The 15,941-nt window shown below is 37.8% G+C and overlaps 1 protein-coding gene across 1 annotated transcript in view; it reads left to right on the top strand.

Annotated features, from left to right (window-relative positions):
* Nucleotides 1–13,466: 13,466 nt before the first annotated feature.
* Nucleotides 13,467–15,941, top strand: part of ERCC6L2 (ERCC excision repair 6 like 2) — a 106,258-nt gene continuing 103,783 nt past the window's right edge. The window contains exon 1 of the mRNA XM_016206654.2: nucleotides 13,467–13,533. Within this exon, the coding sequence (XP_016062140.2) occupies nucleotides 13,488–13,533 (46 nt within the window). The 5' untranslated portion in view covers nucleotides 13,467–13,487. The remainder of the gene's footprint in view (nucleotides 13,534–15,941) is intronic.

Below are 15,941 nucleotides of genomic sequence, written 5' to 3'. Positions count from 1 at the left end.
GCTAAGTCCTTTATTTTTCATCAAATACAAGGAAATCTGAGAACCCTGGCTGTGCCCCTAAAATCTTTGCCACTAATCAAATGGACGTTGACAGCAGGAACTCTGGGAGCATCAGCAATGACCTCTTTGTCCTTGGACTGTCACTCTCCTGCTATAAACCTTCAGTGGGTTCCTAGTGCCCTTGGAATGGCTGGACTCTAGCCTCTCCCTTAAGGTCCTCTGATCTCTGATCCCATCCATGCACCAAGTTCTCCAGCAGAACTTAATCACTGTTTTCCACACCTGAACTGAACCTTTTCCATTTTCTGACTTTTCTCAGTTTACTCTCTATTGAATAACATTTTATTTTACTTACACATCCAAATATAGCTATTTTTCAATGCCAGGTAAAAATGCCATCTTTTCCAGAATGCTTTTTCCCCGATTATGCTTGTCTCCAATTATACCTGTATCTCACCTCTTGCACTCAGTACTTCTAACTCCATAGTTAAGTAAGTATGTCTTATCTTCTCATATTATACTGCAATTCATCAGGTACAGAGAGAATATTTTATTATTATTTTCGATTGATCACAGAGCTGAATTAACCATATTCCTTAGTTCATATAATCTAATCATTATAGTTGAAGTGAAACACCTAATTTAGACATTTGTTCCTTTTTACCTCATTCCCCATTCCCATTCCCCTCCCTCTCCATAGGCACTGCTTAGTTGGATGTACAACAGAAATGTATATGTAATCTTGTAAAATGTGGAGTTCTATATTTTATTAGACTTTGTTCTACTTGTCCCATTTTTACAAAGCATTGGATTTTGAAGATCCATTCATATTGCTCTGTGGTTTGTTATTACTTCAAGCAGCCAAAGGATATTCCACGGTATGAACAAGTATCATCCATTCCTCCAGGGATGAGCATGAAGATTTCCTTTAAGGCCTGTCCCACAAACAGTGCTTCAGTGACTACTGTGTGTGAAAGTTTCTATAGGTTATGTAGACCCAGGCCAGGGCTGGCTGGTTCAGGGGTGGATGTATATCCAGTATTTCTAAGCACTGAATTGTACTAGCTATACCAGTCTACTCTTACCAGCAGCGCACATGGGTTCCTGTTTTCCTACATCTTTGCAAATAACCTGACTTATCTGATTTTCTAAAGCTTGTTAATCTAATGGATGCTTAGTTGTAATTCATGAATTTGTTTAAATTACTCTCATCTCAGTTCAATGAATTTGAACATTCTTCATATACTCTTTGGCCATTTAGGTTTCGACTTATGTAATTTGCGTGTATATAGTCTTCGTGCATTCTCCAATTAGCTTTCCTGACTTTTTTATATTGATTTGCAGCAGTTTTCTTGTGCATTTTAAATACTAGTACACAGGTTTTAATTGGGCTATGGTAGTCTTCATTGAACAATTTTGATAAAATCATCAATTTTTTACCTTCTCACTTGTGCTTTTTATATCTTGTTTACAAAGTATTTCACTACAACATCAGGATCATAAAATTATCCTATATTTTCTTCTTAAGCTTTATAGTTTTAAAATTCATATTTAGGTCTTTAGTCCATCTGAGATATATCTCTATTTTCTCTCTCTCTCTTTTAAAATTATGTCTTTATTGATTTCAGAGAGATGAAGGGAGAGGGAAAGAGATAGAAACATCAATGATGAGAGTCATTGATCTGCTGCCTCCTGCACGCCCCCTGCTGGGGATCAAGCCCGCTACCCGGGCATGTGCCCTGACCGAGAATCGAACCACAATCTCCTGAATCCTAGGTCGATGCTCAACTGCTGAGCCAAGCCGGCCGGGCTCTATCTCTCCCTCTCTCCCTCTCTGTCTCTCTCTCGCCATACGTGTATATGTGTGTATGATATAAGATATGGATCTGTTTTGTTTTCCTCAGTATAGTGAGCTAATTTTCCCATTACCATACAGTAGTTTGTACTTTTCTCTGGCTTCAATCTGAGGTCTCCATTCTGTTCCTTCCCTTTATTTTTTATTTCTGTTTTTGCATCAGCACCACACTGGTTTTGATTACTATAGCTTTGTTGTATATCTTAATAAGTTTTGGTAGGGCAAATTCCCCTCTTTTAGTCTTCTTTTTCAAAGTTGATTTAACTATTTGTGGATCTTTATTCTTCTACATACATTTTAAAGTAAGTATTTGAAGTACTAAAAAACACCTAGCTACAATTTTGATTGGCGTACTGTAGAATTTATGCATGATTTGGGGGGTAGGGTGGGAATTGATGTTTTTAGAATGTTATCTTATCCATGAGGGTAAACTATATCTCCATTTATTTAGAACTTTATGTCCTGTAGTTAGATTTTTAAAACTTCTCCAGGCAGGTCTTGCATATTATTTTAAAAGTTTATTATCTTCATAGTTTTTCTACTGCCCTGTATAGTAGCTTATTTTTTATTATGTTTCTAGATGGTCATTACTAGTACAGAGATATGTTACTGACTTTAAAAAAATTGATCTTATACACACCATCTTTACTGAACTTCCTGATTCATCTCCTTGACCTATGTGTATGTGTGTGTATTTCTTTGCCTTTTTGATAAACATTAAGGTAAAGGTTGATTGGTACTCTAGCCCTTTTAATTGTTGCTGTTTGTATTTCCTTTGTACATTTTCAACACTTTTAACTTCTACTTTTATCTTTTTAACTATATACAAATATATAATCATTATATTGTACACCTGAAATTGTTATATATCCATCATATCTCAATACCTAAGAAAAGAACACTTACTTATATGAATGAATGCTTAGTTAAAAAAAAGTGAGAATGCAGATTTTCTTTGCTTAAATCACCTTTGTTAAGGTTGTAGGCTTATTTTGCATAGTGGTTTGATTTTTTTTTCTAATGATAAACAACCATGTGTGAGGCCCCATCATCATAATCTCTGCTTCTCTAAACTACCATCTAAAATAATAACAATAATGTCCACCTTTAACAGTCATGCAAATTTATAAGTTGTCACTGACTTGGGAACTGCTATAATCTTTTTTGAACATAAGTAATAAAAAAGTTGATAGAAAAAGAGAAGATAGATCCTCCCATGGTAGAGACTATAGAAAGCGTCGGGACAACCCCTAGCTACAACAGGCATTATTGTGACAACGCTGGGAAATGCAAATAGACGTGCTCTGGCTGGTGGAATTCTTGTGGGCTTTAGATATTGAGAATCTGTTTATAAAACTGAACTATATAAATAATTAACAGTAAGAAAAATAAAGCCCATGTTTTTCTACAGAAATTGAATGAATTATCGAAATTTGAGAAGGTGTTAACAGTCTTGAAAATATGAATTCGTTGGGTTTTGCATTTCTACTATGCAAAAGTGGTGTGGGATATTTCAACCAGCCTGCCAAATAATCTATGCATAAATTGGAGAGAGCAGTTCCCCTGAAAGAGTTGCTTTATAATAAAAAATAGTATCCAGTTTAAAAATAAACTTATTTAACTTTTACATGCTTTTCATATTTCCCTGCCTTAATTAGTTCCTCGAGTTAACTTATTAACCAAACACTATCAATTCCCAGCTCACGCCACCTCATTCAAATATTTTGATGAAAACAAGGCAATGTGATAAAATGATTCTCATGAAGGAAGCAGAATAAACTCCTGTTTAAGTCTGCACATCCTATAATAACTACATTATTTCATGGCTCCTAAGGTATTGCTCCCTTCTAGAACATATTTGAAATGTTAAACTTTGGCAACAACCTTTATAAAGTACATAGGCATACTTTAAAATTTGAACTTTAACATTTTAACCCGTGTGTATATAGTTTCTTTTTTGAAACAGTTGACTTGTTTGAAGAATTTAAGCAATGAAAATTCAAGCAGTTACCACAGGTGAGGTGATGTGGTCTAAAATAACTTAGGGAAAAGTTATCTTTAACAGTAATCATGTAGAACTTCAGACTTGAAATGGATCCCATAGATCATGTAACCTGAAGACCATTAGGGAAGCTATGGTAAGGGCTGAAAACATATTCACCCTGTAATTTTTTAAAAAATATGTTTTTATTGATTTCAGAGAGAGGAAGAGATAGATAGAAACATTAATGATGAGAGAGTCATTGATCAGCTGCCTCTTGCATGCCCCCTACTGGGGATCAAGCCTGCAACCCTGGAATGTGCCCTGACCGGGAATCGAACTGTGACCTCCAGGTTCATGGGTCCACGTGCAATCACTTAGCCACACCAGCTTGGCTCACCTTATAACTTATTTTTTTAAACATTTGAATTACTGTCAGATGGAAGGGAGGCTAGACTTTTTTTTATTAATTTTTTTTAATTGACTTTGAGAGAGAGAGGAAGGGAGAGGGAGGGATAAAGAGACAGAAACATTGATAAGAGAGTAATATCGATCCAGCTGCCTCTTGCACACCCCATACTAGGGATCGAGCCCAAAACCCAGAATCAAACCAGTGACCTCTTAGTTCCTGGGTCAACACTCAACTGCTGAGACATGCCAGCCAGGCTTACCATGTAATTTTTAATGTGATCCAGAAATTAATGTTTCTATCCTGCTTAGTGAAGGAAAATATATAATGTAATTCTCATCATTACTTTAACTGGATCTATTGGGGCGTAAAGAATCTCTTATTAATATGTAATAAAGTTTCGGAGTTTACTTAGCTCCTTGGAAAAATACATCTTCATTAGTATTTATTTAGTTGGGCAAAAGTCTTTCTATGGTACTTGTATGCTAGTACCACACTGTTTGGATTATTGTAGCTTTGTAATAAGTGTTGAAAGCAGGAAGTGTGAGTCCTCCAGCTTTTGTTCTTATTTTTCAAGATTGATTTTGGCTATTCTGGATAACTTGATATTCCATATGAACTTTGGAGTGGGTTTTACAATTCCTGCAAAAAAAAAAAAAAAGTCATTGGGATTTTAGTAAGAATTACGTTGACTATGTAGATCACTTTGGTTAGTATGGACATCTTAACAATACTAAAATTTCCAATCCATGAACATGAGCTGTGTTTCCATTTATTTATGTCTTCTTTAATTTCTTTCAGGAATGTTTTGTAGTTTTCAGTGCACGTGACTTTCATCACCTTGGTTAATTCCTAAGTACTTTATTATTTTTGATGATACTGTAAATGGAAATGTTTCACAATTTCCCCTTCAGATTGTTCACTGTGTATAGAAATGCAATGATTTTTATGTGTAGACTTCGTATCCTGCCACTTTGATTCCATTTATTAGTTCTAACACTTTTTTTGTAGAGTTTTTAGGGTTTTCTACATATAAAATCGTATCACCTGCAAAGAGATTATTTTACTTATTCCTTTCCAATCTGGATGCAATGTATTTCTTTTTCTTGCCTAATTGCTAGGACTTCCAGTACTATGATGACTATAAGTGGTGAAAGCAGGCATCCTTGCCTTGTTTCTGGTCTTAGAGGAAAAACATTCATTCTTTCACCACTGAGTATAATGTTAACTATGGGTTTCCATAAATGGGTTTTGTTATTTTGAAGTAGTTTCCTTCTGTCCCCAGTTTGTTGTTGTTTTTTATCACGAAAGAGTTTTATCATGAATTTTGTCAAATGTTTTTTACTGCATCAATTGAGATAATCATGTTTTTTTCCCCCTTCATTTTGTTCATATGGCATATTATATTTATCAAATTTTCTTTGTTGAACTACCTGCATTTCAGGAATAAATCCCACTTAGTCATGGTATATATTCCTTTTAATATACTTCTGAATTCTGTTTGCTAGTATTTGGTTGAGGATTTTTGCATCAATGTTCATGGGGATTTGACCTATAGTTTTCTATTCTTGTAGTATCTTTATCTGGCTTTGGTATTAATATTATGCTGCCCTCATAGAATGAGTTAGGAAGTGTTTCCTCCTCTTTGATATTTTAGAAAAGTCTTAGAAGGATTGGTATTAGTTCTTTAAATGTTTGGTAGAACTCACCAGTGAAGCCATCAAGTCCAGGACTTTTCTCTGTTGGGAGATTTTTGATTATTGATTCAGTCTCCTTACTGGTTATAGGTATAGTCAGATTTTCCATTCCTTCAAGATTTAATCTCGATAACTTTTGTGTTTCTAGGAATTTGTCAATTTCATCTAGGTTATTCGATTTTTTGTCATAAAATTATTCATAGTGCTCTCATAATCCTTTTTATTTCTGTAGAATTGGTAGTAATGTCCCCACTTTCATTTTTTATTTTAGTAATTCCAGTCTTCTTTTTTCTTAGTCTATGTAGCTAATGGTTTCTCAATTTTGTTGGTCTTTTTGAAGAATCCACTTTTTTCATTGCTTTTCTCTATTTCTTGTGTCTTACTCATCTCTGCTCTAATTTTTATTATTGTCTTCCTTCTGCTGGCTTTGGGTTTAATTTCTTCTTTTCCTGGTTCCTTAAGTTGTAAAATTTAAAGTTGTTAATTTGAGATCTTTCTTCTTTTTTAATGTAAATATTTATAGTTATAAATTTCCCCCTTAACACTACTTTCACAGCATCCCATACATTTTGGTACATTGTCTTCACTTTCATTAGTCTCTAAGTATTTTCTAATTTCTTTTATTTCTTTTTTGGTCAATTGGCTAAGAGTGTAATGTTTAATTTTCACAATTTTGTGCATTTCCAGTTTGACTTTTATTATTGGTTTTTAACTTCATCCTATTATGGTCACAGAAGATAATTTGTATCATACTTTGTATATCTATCTTTTAAAATCTATTGATTTTACAAATTAAGTATCCCACTATATGGTAAATCTATCCTGGAAAATATTGCATGTGCACTTGAGAAAAATGTGTACACTGTTGTTTTGGGGTAGTGTTCTGTATGTCTGTTAGATCTAGTTAATATGTTAAGTCCTTTATTTCCTTAATTTCTGTCTGGTTTCTCCATCCATTATTGTGAGTGAGGTATTAAAATTTCCGACTATTATTATAGAGCTGCCTATTTTTCCTTTCAATTCTGTCAGGTTTTGCTTCATATATTTTGATGGTTTGTCATTAGGTGCATAAATGTTTATAATTGGTATATCTTCTTGTTGTACTGAACCTCTTAATAGATAATGTCCTTGTAACTTATTTGAAGTCTGTTTTGTCTGATATTAACAGATATCTGCTCTTTTGTTTACTACTTGCATGTAATATCTTTGTCTATCCTTTTACTTTTAACCTGCTTGTGTCTTTGGGTCTCAAATGAGTCTCTTGTAGATGGCATATAGCTGGTTCATGCGTTTTTCTCCATTCTGCCAATCTCTGTCTTTTGATTGAAGAGCTTAATGCATTTACATTTAAAGTAATTACAGACAAAAGACTTACTACTGCCATTGTGCTATTTGTTTTATATATGCCCTATAGGTTTACTGTCCCTCACTTCCTGCATTACTATCTTCTTTTGTGTTTAATGTTTTTATAGTGAAATCTTTAAATTATTTTTCATATCCTTTTGTATATATTCTACAGCTATTTTCTTTGTGGTTATTATGGGGATTACATTTAACATCCTAAAGCTATAACACTTCAATTTGAATTTATACCTGCTTAATTTAATAACACATGAAAATTCTGCTTCTTTACAGCTCTGCCCTCACCCCCTTTAGCTTTTGATGTCACAAAATTATACCTTTATATATTGTGTATTCACAAACATAAACTAATAATTTTTTTTAAGTGCATTAGTCTCCTAAATTATGTAGAAAACAAGATTTGGATTTAAACCAAAGTTATAGTAATACTAGTTTATGCACTAATGACTATATTTTTCTTTAAACCTCTCTTAAGTCATGTAGAAAACAAAATGTACAGCTACAATAACACTAGCTTTTACAATTTCCCATGTACTTACCTGTCTTGAAATCTTTATTTCTCTAAACAGCTTCAGGTTACTCTCTCGTGTCCTTTCATTTCACCTTGCAGGACTCCCTTGAGCATTTCTTGCAGGGAAGGTCCAGTGGTCACAAACTCCTTCAGTTTTTGTTTATCTAGAACTGTCTTAATTTGTCCCTCACTTTTGAAAGAGTTTTGGCAGATGTAGGATCGATTGACAGTTTTTTCTCTTAGCACTTTGATTATATCAGCTCACTGTCTTCTGGCCTCCGAAATTTCTAATGAAAATTCTGATCATAATTTTGAGATCACTTGTATGCGATTTTCTTCTCCCTTGTTGCTTTCAAGATTCTATCTTTGGCTTTTGCAAGTTTGATTATAATGTGTCTTGGTGTGGGTCTCTGATTCATCTTACTGGGAGTTTGTTGAATTTTTTGAATTTTCATGTTCATGTATTTCACCACATTTTGAAATTTTCAACCATTGTTTCTTCAAATATTCTTTCTGTCCCTTTCTCTCTCTTCTCCTTCTGGACTCCCACAAGGTCCCTTAGGCTTTGTGTACTTTTTTATTTTTTTAGAGAGGGAGGTAGGGAAATAAACATCAATGTAAGACACATTGGTAGGTTGCCTCCCAAATGTGCCCCAACCAGGGATCAAACCCTTGACCTTCTGGTGCACAGGATGACGCTCCAACCCACTGAGCCACATCAGCCAGGGCTCTGCTTACTTTTCTTCAATCTTTTTTCTTTCTGTTCCTCAGCCTCAATAATTTCCATTGTCCTATCTGCAAGTCCACTGATTCTTCTGCTTGCTCAAATCTGCTTTTAAATCCTTCTCATGAGTTTTTCATTTCAGTTATTGCACTTTTCAGCTCCAGATTTTTTTAGGTTTTCTTTGTTATTTCCATTTCATTCATACATCATTTTGTTTCTTTTTTCCTTTACCTGAAGGGAGCATGGCTCTCTTATTTGCATCTATAATTGCTTCATATGTTAATTACTTTGTATTCATGGTAGTGAGTAGTAAAGACTGATAATCATATTGACATTATATAATGTAAATGTCCCAAGCCGTAAAAAAGCATTAATATTATGAAATTGAGTATTATAATAACGAAGAATGAACCCAGTATAGGATGATACACCACAACTGCTATTTGTTCACACATCATTTTGCTTTCTCCACATCTTCCTAGAGTTCTCTCAGCATATTCAAGACTGCTTTTTTTATTTTTTATTTTTATTGACTTCACAAAGAGGAAAGGAGAGGGAGAGAGAGAGAGAGAAACATCAATCATGAGAGTCATTGATCAGCTGCAGCCCACAACTCGGGCATGTGCCCTGACCAGGAATTGAACCCTGATCGCCTGGATCCTAGGTCAACGCTCAACCACTGAGCCACGCCCGGTCGGGCAAGACTGCTGTTTTAGTCTTTACCTAGTGTATCTGCCATTAGGTCTTTTTCAGGGACAGTTTTCATTGATTAATATTTCTTTGAATGGGCCATAGTTTCCTGTTTCTGTAATGTTTCTCTGTTGAACACTGGACATTTAAATCTAATATAATAACTCAGGAAATCAGATTCTCACCCTCCCCCAGCATTTGCTGTTTTGTGGGGGATTTTGTTTCTTGTTTTGTGCATGTGTGTGATTGCTGTATACTGTCTCTCTGCCCAGGATCAACCTGAGATGTAAACTTAGTACCTTCTGTCTTTTCTGAGCCTTTCCTTGGGCTCAGAATTCATTTTCTAATTTTCCCTACATATACAGTTGTTTTTGAATATCCTAGTTTTAACGTCTAGCTTATAAAAGGAGAAAAAGCAAAAAATAAAGGACAAAAAGGGTGCTAGTTTTTTAAATAAATCACTTGGACATCACCTCAGCCAGAGGGAGAGGGGCTTACAACAACGGGGTACATACAATGGCTTCTTCCTCTTTGCACCTCTGATCAGAAGTAGCAATCAGAAATTATAGTACAGATCCCCATTATTTGGAGGACAGAATCCATTTTTCCCATCCTGCCTCCCACACACTTTGTGCCAGCTGCTAAAGGAACACTTGTATACCCCACTTTGCTAAGCTCTGAAATTGACCAAAACTAACTACAATTTATTTTCGAAGTCTTCCCTGGAAATTGTAAGCCTTCAACATGCTCTAGAGTTTAAAAAGTTACATTAAAAAGATTCTGTTCCTGCAATTGTTGTTTAAGGAGGTGACTTGTGGTGCTTCCCACGCCACATCAACCCAGACTCTATTCCTGAATGATATCAGTTATGATTCTTCCTAATATCTATAATTTATATCTAGCTTTCCTTTATTTTTGAAATTACTAGGACCAATGTTGAATAGGCATGGTAATAAAAGGCATCACTGTGTTCAGTTCATTACTTTATTTAGAATTTCTGCATCCATAATCATAACAATTTTAATAGGTTTATAATTTTTGTCAGCCTACCCTTATTAGATTTTGCTGTCAATATTTCACCAAGTTGATTAAATAAGTTGGGAGTATTCTTTTTTCCCCCTATTCTCTGAAAGTTTATATAATAATGAATTTATTCCCTTTAATATTTGGTAGAATTTGCCTATATAGCCATGTAAAATTGGTCTTTTCTTGGGTGTTTCGAACTACAGACTCAAGGTTGTTGTTTTTTACTGTGTGTGTGTATGTGTGTGTGTGCTTAAGTTTTAAGTTACAGTTTTGTTCAGGGAAAAAAACTTTTCCGTTTTAAGGGAAAAAAATAAAAACTGGCATGAAATTGTTTATAGTATACACCTATGTTTTTCTAATCTTTGAATTGTCTTTCACTTTACTCTATTTTTCATTCTTAATGTTTTATTGTAACTTCTCTCTTTTTACTTGATGCATCTCATCAGTGGTTTGTCTACTTTATCACTCTTTTCAAAGAGTTACCTTTTGGCTTTATTATCTCTACTGTGTTTTTTATTGCTCTTTCATTAATTTGTTTTTTTCTTCTACTTTCTTTAGAACTAGACTGTTGTTCTTTTACAATTTCTGTTCATAGGTCATTAATTTTCAGCTTTTCTTCTTTCTCAATGTAAGTATTTCTTACCCCCTAAGCATCAATTTCCCACAAACTTTGATATGCAGTATTTCTATTATTATTCAGTCCTAATGGATGGTGAAATGACAGCACTCAGGTGATGAAATCAGAATACAAATTCACTTACTTGTTACATTGCTCATTGAAACCAACTTTGAGGACAAGTTTTTCTCCAAACCCTTGAAAACAAATTGGAGATAATTACATGCATCTCTGGTCTCTCTCAATTAAAAAAAGAAAAAAAATCCTGCGGTCACTTCTAGTCACTAGGCAAATAAGCAAGAAGTCTTAATTTGGCAGTTAATATGTCCACTATAATATTAAAATTGAAACTTCAACAGTTATCCAAACTGGAAGTTTGTGCTCAATCAGAGCTCATACCTGCTACAGATGAGTTGTGTGCAGTGGACAAAGTAGGGGTGACTGCCTTCCTCCCTCTACTTTTAGGATGCTTCTGACTTTCCCAAGATTGATTTGGGAAAAGGAGATAAAGTAAGGTACAGGAAAGATCTCACTTAACTAATACTGCCATGAGATTGAATAGGCCCGCCTCGAACATCTTTCTCTCACAGGATGCTTTCCTGTGCTCTTCAGAGTCACTACTTTACTCATAGGTATCCAGCTGTCAGGTCCCCTAGTGGGGTCATCTTGAAGTCTCTGCTGGATTTCTCTCACCTGATCTCCACATTTGCTCCAGAGGAAATGTGCATCCATTTGTCACAATAAACCCTGGGAGTTAAATGGACTCAAATGCATCAATCTTCTCACTGAACCTCAGAGCAGTTAGACAGCCATAGTACTTATCCTTAGGTTTACTTCTAAGGTTTGAGTGAAATAGCCCATTTGCCATTGAGTTTAGAGACAATATGAAAGGAGTTAAACAAGTAAACAGATATAGTTCATCAATTCCAAGAAGCAGATTTCTTTTCCTACATTTTAAAATTTCCAATTTTAGGGTGTATATTAAAATCAAGTTACAATTATAATAGCAGGGTTTTTTTTGTTTTGTTTTTCCTTTTTTAAAAGCTGTACCTAAATAATATGCCTTATAATCCATGGTGTTTTAAATTAGAATCCAGTCCAAAATTCCAATAATAATAATGTAGTACCAATTATTAGCCAAAAATATTAAACTGAAGCAATGGCTATGCAGAAAGCAACTTTCAAGTGGATGCATTTCATTGATAACAACAGTAACAGCAGCACATACATTCCTTACTATGACCAGGCACTACTATTTTAGGTGTTTTACTTATTTAATCCTTACAATAACCCTTTTTAGGTGGATTACTATTACTCGCCTCTTTGCTGTCCCGGGTGAGGACACTGAAGCAGAGGCTAAATGTGTGATGGGTGAAAGCCAACATCTTACCCGTAATTAGTGGATGACTTAGATGTTTTTCTTAGATATAAAGTTTTTATCTGCTGATAAACAGAAAAATTTTATGAGAGCACAGCCATAATTTTTAGTATTTATCAAAGAATGGATATCTATTTGGAGAGCAAATAGCCATATAATTTTCCTTATTAAGACACTGTGGTAGGCAGAAATTAATCCCCCAACCCACCCCTAAAAAAGATGTTCACATTCTAATCTCTGAAGCCCATGAATGTTACATTACGTGGCAAAGGGAATTTGTTGATGTGGTTAAGGGTAGAGACCTTGAAATGGGAAAATTATCCTGGATTATCCAGGTGAACCCAATCTTATACGAGCCCTTAAAATTAAAGAATCTCGCCCAGCCTCCTATTTACGGCACGTGTTGCTGGTTTTGTACCCATTAGGAATTTATGACTTACTATATTTTAGTGCGTGACAAGAAAAACGCGCTACATTCACTCGGCCTCCCGTGGGTGCAGCACTGCAGGCGGGAATCCCTCGCCTCCCAAAGTTCCCGGGTTTGCAGCTTGGACAAAGAAACCAAACACCAAATAGAAGCCACGTCGCGGGGACGACCGTCCGCGGCAGGGCCCCGCCCTTCTCACCGGCCCTGAAAGCACCCGGCCCGCGAGCACCTTCCCGACTCCCCGAGGAGCCGCAGACCCGGCACCACGCGAGCCAACGAAACTAAACCTCGCGACACTCCCAACTATCGCGTTCTCTAGTGTTCCAGTCCTCCGCGGGAGAGGAGGCCCGAGGAAGACTGCTCCGCCCCTGCGAGCCAAGATTTTGCTCTCGCGAGATCCCGGTGACAGCTCGGAAGCCGGCTCTCGCGGGATTTTCCAAGTCCGGGTTGGAAGCCGCGGTGGGCGGTAGGGAGGCGCAGCCCTGACAGGGAGGGTTAGGGAGTCGCGCTCCGCGTCTCTACCCTGGCGCGGCCGTGCGGCTAGAGACCGCTAGGCGAGCGCCGCCCTGCCAGCCGCCGCAGTGCCCTCCGCCCTGCTGCCGCCTCGGACGCCACGTCTCTTCTCCCCGGACCGCATCTGGCTGCACCTTTGCTCCCTCGCCCCGTGGCGTCGGGTCTGGGGGGGCGATGCACGGAGGGCGGCGGGCGGCGGTGGCGGCCGCGGTCAGCGGGCTCGCCTCCTCTTCGCCGGCCTCCGCCGCGGGTCTGGTGTTAAAAGCGACGGGGCTGCCAGGCCCCTCCCCCTGGCCACATGGATCCCTCCGCGCCGGAGCCCCGAGCGGAAGCCGCCGGCAAAGGTATAAGCTCTGCGCCTGGCCGCTCTGCTGACACCTGTCTCCTGCGCCGCGTGGACCGGTGCCCGCTAGTCCCCTTAGGGTTGGGGTGTCACCCTGGGGCTCCGCTGAGTGACAGCTGCAGACTGTGAGCCTCTCCCAGGCGGGGCCGGTTCTTTGCGATTCCGTGCTGAGAGCCGGGACCCTGCAGCCAGGCGGGCCTTGGATCTCGCACGGCTCTGACAGTTACGTGCTGAGCAACGGCGGGCAGTTGCCTCGCCTGTAAGCTGATGCTTGCTGAGTTCTTGTGATTACTAAGTGAGATGGTATATGCAAAGCACTTAATGCGACCCAGCGTCTGGCCCATTGTGAGCGCCCAGGAAATGTTTGATATTTTAATTCCTTATCCTTGTATGCCCCAGTTCTTATGAATGGTAGAAGTTTGTTGTTAAGTAGATGAAAAAAGGTTGAAATACTTAGTTCAGTTTCCTTTATAACACAAAGAGCTTAATATATGATATATTGAGCAGGGCCTTATAGTCCACCTTTAAGGAGTCACCAAGAAAGGGTTTAAGGAGGATTTGTTATCTGCTACTAGTCATCTGGATGCCTTCTTGCCCCCGAGTTAAAAGATTTCATTATAGAGATATAGCAAAAGCTTGAGTGCCTGTTCTGTGCCCAGCAATATGCTGACTGTTTATCTACAGGCTTTTCTTTGAGGAGGATCTCGATCTCATTAAGTAGATTAATTCAGAGCTAAAGTTCAAAGAGGTTTATGTAACAAGCCAAAACTGAAGGCCAAAAATGATGACACTATAACCTAGGGACCACGAATACCAACACCTGTAGAAACCTGGCAGGTGAGATAAATAGATGAAGCTGCTGAGTGGATATTATAGTGACTGGGATGCTCATACCTCAGTTAAAAGGAGCAGGGGCTACTCAGTTCCAGGGACTAGTTCATTCATGTGTGAGCTGATAGCTTCAAGATCAGATAGCTTGATACATATCCAGGCTCTGCCACTTTCTAGCTGTGTGACCATGGGCAAGTTGGTTAACCTTTACCTGTTCTACCATTTGTAAAATGCAACTGATAATATTACTTACAAGAAGTAATGAGAGGGTTGTTGTGAGGCTTAAATGAACTGCTGCATCTAAAGCACATGCTGGTACACATAAAGCCTTCAAATGGTAGCTATATGTAAAAGTTGTTAATCCTACAAGTATTTGAGCTTCAAACATTGTTTTAGGTGCCCAGCATGTAGCGGTGAACACAAATTAAGCCCTGCCCTCGGGATCTTACATTTAAGTTGAGGAGATAAACAGTAACAGATATTTAATATTTTTCTCTGAAAGTGGAATAAAGCAGGGTAAAGAAAGAGTGTCAGGGATTGCTATTTTAGATTGGGTGGTCAGGGAAGATACCTCTGAGGAGATGCCATTTAAAGCAGAGACCTGAATGAATTGAAAGCATCAGTCACTTCAGTATTTAGGGAGAGTGTTGGTGGAAGGAACAGAAAGCTCAGAGGCCCTGAGGTGGGAACATGCTTGCCATAGTGAGGAACAGCAAGGAGGCCAGTTTGGAATGCAAGAGGGAGAGCTGGGAGGAAATGACGTTAAAGAGGAAAACAGGGACCAGATCATAAGGAGCCTTACACTCCCCCACCCCTACCCCCACCTCCGTTCATCCAACATGAAATCCTCCCAATTTAAGCTATTTATTCTAGAGTTTGAATCCTGAGTGATCCCAGCCCTAGCTCAAACTTAACTATTTGGTTCTAGAAATTAGCCAAACTCAGGAACCAAATCGATCTCCATAAATTTTTGCGTGAGGCCCATAAGGCTTCTGCCGGTGCTGCGCCATCTGGCTGGCACCCTCTTCTTAGGCCTTCTTGCCTGTTATGTTATTTCCTCAGTACTCCTTTTTACAGCACACTGTCCTCTTCTTCCAGAGCACTTACTACACTTTCATGTTTGTAAACGTTTTAGCATCTGTCTCCCTCAAGGATCAGTGAGATCAAGGATGTGTTTACGTTAATAAATTCAGCACATGTTTACTGAATGCCTACTGTGTGCTGGTGATGGGATAAAAATTTAGAACAATACAGACATTTCCTTCAAAAAGAAGTTTTTCTCTAGTGGGAAAGACAGATAAAAACAAGTAAACATGATAAACATTGTATATATACTATGGAAGCACTAAAATAATGAGCTAGGGAATAATGGGACACCCTACTTTAAATAAGGTGCTCAGAGACAGAATCTCGGAGGTGAGAAAAACAGCTGAGAGAAGACCTGCTTAGCATGTGTGAATCAAGGGGAAAATGGAGCAAGTTGGAGAAGTAGGTAGAGGCAGATCATATAGGGGCTTATGCAATGGTTATTGAAAGATTTTGAGCTAAAGGTTTGCTAATAATTTGTATTTTTAAATA

The sequence above is a fragment of the Miniopterus natalensis genome, chromosome 12 (genome assembly GCF_054644295.1).
Source record: "Miniopterus natalensis isolate mMinNat1 chromosome 12, mMinNat1.hap1, whole genome shotgun sequence".
In the NCBI taxonomy this organism is placed as follows: domain Eukaryota; kingdom Metazoa; phylum Chordata; class Mammalia; order Chiroptera; family Miniopteridae; genus Miniopterus; species Miniopterus natalensis.
This window is presented reverse-complemented; position numbering and strand designations above follow the sequence as displayed.